The 6,000-nt window shown below is 37.4% G+C and overlaps 1 protein-coding gene across 1 annotated transcript; it reads right to left on the bottom strand.

Annotated features, from left to right (window-relative positions):
- Positions 1-1,227: 1,227 nt before the first annotated feature.
- Positions 1,228-3,118, bottom strand: LOC146477820 (neuropeptide FF receptor 2-like). The gene has a single exon (XM_085112930.1). It carries the CDS (start codon positions 2,835-2,837, stop codon positions 1,659-1,661), a length of 1,179 nt encoding a protein of 392 aa, XP_084969056.1. The 5' UTR covers positions 2,838-3,118; the 3' UTR covers positions 1,228-1,658.
- Positions 3,119-6,000: the final 2,882 nt, after the last annotated feature.

Consider the following 6,000-nt stretch of genomic DNA (forward strand, 5'->3'; position numbering starts at 1 on the left):
ACATACATACATACATACATACACACGTTTATTGACCACTTCCCCAAAGAGGCTTTTCAGCTTTCAGAAAGAAAGGAAACATTTTTCAAGTGGTAAATCGAAATAATAACTTCTAAGTAGTACTCGACAGTTTAAACGGTGGAAATTGGGAAAGCTCACAGCGAAGAAACTACGCTTTTACAAACAGATCAAATAATTGAACGCGAAGGAAACCAGACCAGCTCAAGCGGGCGTTTAATGACGTTATCACAGAGTGATTTCCGGTATGATTCCCAGTAACACAACGATAAAATATCACACAGTCTCTCTGAATAAAACCATCCCATTATTTCAATTGCGAAGGGAGCGAGGTTTTTTAAAAGTCTGCGAAGCATACAATTGGGAATAAATGGGGCTGCATTAAGCATTCCGTGTAAATGCCATTAGAGGGGCATCTTGTTGGATAACATTATGCATGTTGCCTTAAAATTTTGTATTTTATTTCCAATTCACTAGTTTTCCCTTTTTGATACCAAATGGAGCTGGAGATTGCTGAGTTACAGAGGTGATTCCCTCAACCTAACCATTATAGAAAACAACATTTTTACTAATAATTATTTTAATTTTCACAAACAACTACCCTTCTATTCTACACAATAAACCTTTCACCTACTGATGGTAATTGGTACAGAATTGGGAACGCGTACACTTGAGATTTCACAAAGGTTACAAGTGAAACTGTTGAAACTAAACAGAACCGCAACGCATCCCTGCAGATGGTCTAGACGATATTGCAGAAACTTCTTCAGCAGGGTTTTTATGAGTCACACTCTGTACGGTCTCACACAATTCCTTTCATGTCGACAACCTAATCTTTTTCAGCCTTCTTTACACTACAAATTAAGAATAAAATGAATAAAGCGTCATTAACTAAGGTACATTTGCTAACTGTATTCACAATATAACTAGTCTGTTTCTCGCAGCGTTTGCTAACTGTAGCAATTTTACAGAAAGGCCATCATTTAGTAAGATTTCAGATAGTTTTTGTCTTATTTGCAGGTTTTCATACACTCGGGGCAGCATAAACTTCAGCGAATACAAGGTAATGAATATTTACATAATCAATGCGCCGTATTGGGCCTCCAGCAAGTCTCGTGGTAAAAAAAAAAATACGATAACTTAATGTTGAAGATGAGCAGTCACGTTTAGGGTGAATATTAAATAAATGATACTCAACATGCTGATGAGTCCCTTTATATAACGTATTATGGCGTCTTAACAGTTATCAGCAAGGCGAACCTCTCAACTGGCAGACTGTAAGTAGACGTACGTTTAAAGGCCATATGCAGATGACTTGAAAGTCTTTGAAATTGATCTTAACGAAATTGAAATCTTTTGTCTCTTCCATTTGCGGCCAGTTAATATAAGTTGTCCTTAATGTCATTTACAAATCCTCCGAAAACAGAGTCAGCAAAGTCAGTTTTTAAGGATAAGATATGTCCGTAATTGACATAATAAGATGTGTCCATAATTGACATAATCTTTCTTTGTTATCATGTCCTTCTCCGCCTTCTCCTCCTTCTGCTGCTAATGTGGGGGCACTTCTCCAGTTCTTCTTCCTCGCCATCGTCTTCCCGTCCACATTCGTATTCTTGATCATTTTCTCCTTTTCTTCCGTCTCATAGTTGCTCTTCCCCTTCCTTTTGTTCGTCTTCTTTTTCATCTCCTTGGTCTTGTTCAATGACCCTCAGACAGATACGCTCAGACCCTGAGCTAGTAGCACGTTTCCTAAGACTCGTAATTCCTGTCGTCATTCGAAGACTACTGGTACCAGCTCGGGCAGTAATTATTTCTTTAAGACCGTTTCGGTAGTTCTTACTAAAGGAAAAACAGATACATGGGTTGATGGCACTCCACGAATTCACCATGAAGAGTGAAACAAACGGAATCACGGTTTGAAATGCGCAGATAGGTGGATTCTGCCAATGCCACAAGAAAATTCTAAGAAAGATTAAGACAAACATTGGACTTATACATACAGCATAAGCTGTTAGTATGGCTACTGATAAACGGATAATGTGTGTATTCTTTTGATATGAACCGGATCGACCGCTTATGGACATACTTTTACTTTGTTTGTGCCTCCATTTCAAAGTCCAAGCTATTGTGCAGTACAAGATGGCGAAGACACACATTGGTACCAGGTAGAAAGTAATGAATACTGCCGTGAGATATCTCTTGTGAATTTCCACATGGTTAGCACCCCAGCGCTGCAAGCAATAATATGAATTTCCATCGGATATCAGTTTAAAAGTGTAAAAGTAAGGTACATGAACAGCAATAGCCACAATCCAGGTACAAGAAATGCAGATAAAACGCACTTTGGACGAGATTAGTTTTATCTGCAACGGGAACACAACAGCTATGAACCTGTCTACTGAAATAAGCAGAAGGCTTTGGATGGAAACCATCAAAGAAACATCAGGGAGAAAGTAGCAAAGCTTGCATAAGATGTTCCCAAGCACCAAAGGGGTATCGACCATAAAGGCAGTGGAACCTGAAATAATACGTACAATATTCACCGGCATGATTGTCAAGGGAGTGAAGAGATCGGACACGGCCATGTTGAGAACATAATAATTAATCGACCTTCGCAGTTGCTTGTTTTTGCAGATGACAAAGATTACAAGGGTATTTCCGACCAGAGATACAAGGAAAATAGTGAAATAGCCCAGGACCATAAGTACCGTTTCTGTCTTGGAGTCTGCAAAAATGCAACTTTCGTCGGTACTGTTGGGAGATCCACTCGTTGTAGATGAGTTGTTGAACGACAATGTCGAGCTCGAGTTTTCAGACATGATTGTGTTACTTGCTCTTTGACGACGAGAGATCTGATGAATTCCTCTCTTGAATAACGGTGCTCAGTTTTGTTTCACCAGTTAGCAGACAAACAAGTGACTTTACTTTGTGCTGACTTTCAGAGTATATCGGCGACAAAACTGACCGTGGGGTTTTGGTTTTATCGACGACGGAAAATTAATATCATTGACTAAACATTATAGTGGTTGAAATTTAAGGTGTCTTTCAATGACATTTTTAATTTGATATTGTGTCAATATGACTTTAATATTTTCTTTTGTTAGGCTTAATTGCGGTTATTCGAATTTTTTGTTTTGACATACTACTCTCAGAGTATAGGCTATGGTGGATGTATATGACGTTGAAGTTTGTGGATAGTCGAATCATAAGTCTTGCGTATTCAAATGAGAGTTTTTCTCGAAATAATGTTTAATGGCTTTTTGGAGTGAAAGAAGTAATTAAGTTTCATGACAAGGAAACTAATATTGTGAGAACTTCTTTTTTTTTCTTTTTTTAACTCAAATTACATATTTAGCATCTGCGAGACGGGGAAATGAATGGTCTGCATATATTAAAAAAAAAACAAACAGATATTTTTGTCGAAACACACTAAGAAATATTTCTTTGCGAACAGAGGAAGTTCCTCTTCTTGTATAAACCCAAGCGATAAAGTCATTTTGCGTGGCTTTTCTAGGTGGATCTGTATACTGGAGGCGCAAAAATTTTAACTGAGGGCCCGAAATATGAACTTGTAAATCCGACACCTGTGTTCCGTGTTCTTTGCCAAAAAAGACTAATAAAAATTTCTCAGGGGACACTGAGGAAGTTTATCTACCTGTATAAAAACAAGCGATAAGGTCATTTTCAGCGGTTTTGCTAAGAGGATCTGTAGACTGGAGGCGCAGAAGTTTGACCAAAAACGAAAACATTTAGCCTCGGTATAAAATTCAGCATCCACAAGACATTTATTTACCCGTGTAGAACTGTGTAAATCCACAGGTCTCTTTTGAAGTCGATTTTCCTTTTTCTCTTTTAGACGTCAGTCTGCAGTAATTCTGCGTTTTCCATGACCGAAAGGGAGACATTTTAGGGATTTGACTACGTAGGTATAATAGCAAACACACTCAACTCCCCAAGATAACGGGGGTCAACATTAAAATGTCACGGAAGACCTCATAGATATAAATTTTAAACTAAATTCAGAAACATCTGAGGAGTTTGAAGCGAATGGTATCCAAGAGTTGACATTTTGCTCCTTGTTTCATGAAGACGCCGAAACATATTTTTATCGTTGAACTTTGCTTGTTAAGTTCTTTCAGTTGAACATGTGAAATAAAACATATTTATAAACATTACGTAGTGAATTTTGTTGTAGGAATACAATGGCGAAAACAATTGTTGATGAAGAACAGATTAATTTGTTTAGAACCAACTTATGACAACAGTTTTCCAGAATGTGTGAAGTAAGAGAACCACAATTCTCGTCAGATGTGCACTTTTCAGGTTAAAGTTTGCCCGTTTCTTAATGATTAAACTTAACATATGAAATTTACATATTTTTTGAAAAAAAAAAACTGCTAGCAGCGAGGCTGTCACATAAAACTGTCAACGACGTGCTGAATTCTAAACATTAATTTAAAGTTGCTTTTGTAATAAGGCCATGTAAACGAATAAAAGGGAGTAACGCAAGCGAATGTAGAACGCCTTCGCCTCTATCAGCGCGCGTCGGCGAAGGCATTTGGTGGGTCGAAAAAACATGAGGATACTATATGCTATTGAATCTCACAGAATATTTTCTCAAAAGAAATAACATGAATTTGAAATAAAATGAGATGATAATTTTCTCGCGTCTGAGTCTTTGAATCGTTGAAAACACGCAAACAAATTGTGCTGTAATGTATTGCAAACTTGGGTTAAAAATAAGAGGCTCCACGCTGAACAACTTAAGTTGGTAGCCGGTATGGAAACCCGTCTACACACTTGTTTCTTCAGATGATCGTTCTATTTTATTTTACTTATTTATTTTTTTCTGTTCATGTATGTGAATAAGTTGAATTGAATTTAGTTCAACCGTTGCCAGTTGTTGCCTACATACGATAGCAAATGCAGCAAAAATATCTTCGGTACACAATTGTCGGATTTAGTCCAACTTCCCGGCCATCAGTAGAGGGCGAATTAAGAATTGGTTCATGCTTAGCGTGCGTATATCGAGTTATGAATGCACGCAGGAAGTTTGGAGAACACGCGGGAAGCGTAAGAGTTGCTCGAGGCGTAGCCGAGACCAACTCTAGCTTCTTGAGTGCTCTCCAAACTTCCCAAGTGCGTCCATAACTTGATATACGCACAGCTAAAACCATGAACCAATTCTTTTATAACATAGTGAAAATAAAGTTAATGATTCCTTGAAAACAGGTTTTGTTCCCGATTAATTACAAAATTCTCTGTACAAAAAAAGGGCGAAAATGGTTTCTCATATCGGTTTAATCTTAACTTTTCATTAAACTTCAAGCTCTTATAAATATACGTCTTAATGGTTTTGTCTCTCTGTAAAAGTTTTTTTCATAACACAGCGCGCGCATGCTTCCTCCATCTGACTTGCACACGACATCGGATGGACGCACAGCCGTGCGTATGTTGAGAAATGTACCATGATGACGCCAATAGGAATTAGATTAGGATGCACGCGCGCTATTTTATAAACCAAGCTTGTCCATAAAACGGTTTTCATCGTGCTCTAGTTTTCTTTGAAATCACAAAATTGGGAAGAATGTAATATTATATCAGCGGAATTCTTCAAAAGATAACTGAATTTGTCTCCGACAGCTTAAAACGACTGCACCCTTATATCTTTAAAGTAAAATTAATGCACAACACGTTTGCCGTGTTTGAAAAGCATTTTCTCACGCGTTTTAGTTATTTAGTTAGAATATTATAATTTCTGTCTTTGTAGTTTGAACATTTAGTTCTTGGAATATATATTTTTTCTATAATAAAAGGCTTGAACATCAGATAAGTCAACGTGCCTTGAGCCTTTGGTTCAATAAATGTTTAATTTTAAGCCAGAACTTGATAGTTAATGTCTCGCTATACATTTTATTAGGTCTCCATGTCTTGTCTTGTGTGTTTACAAATGATATGATTATTGCACGTTTATTACAAAAC

This window comes from Pavona decussata, unplaced genomic scaffold (assembly GCF_977016875.1).
Source record: "Pavona decussata unplaced genomic scaffold, jaPavDecu1.1 SCAFFOLD_68, whole genome shotgun sequence".
In the NCBI taxonomy this organism is placed as follows: Eukaryota; Metazoa; Cnidaria; class Anthozoa; order Scleractinia; family Agariciidae; genus Pavona; species Pavona decussata.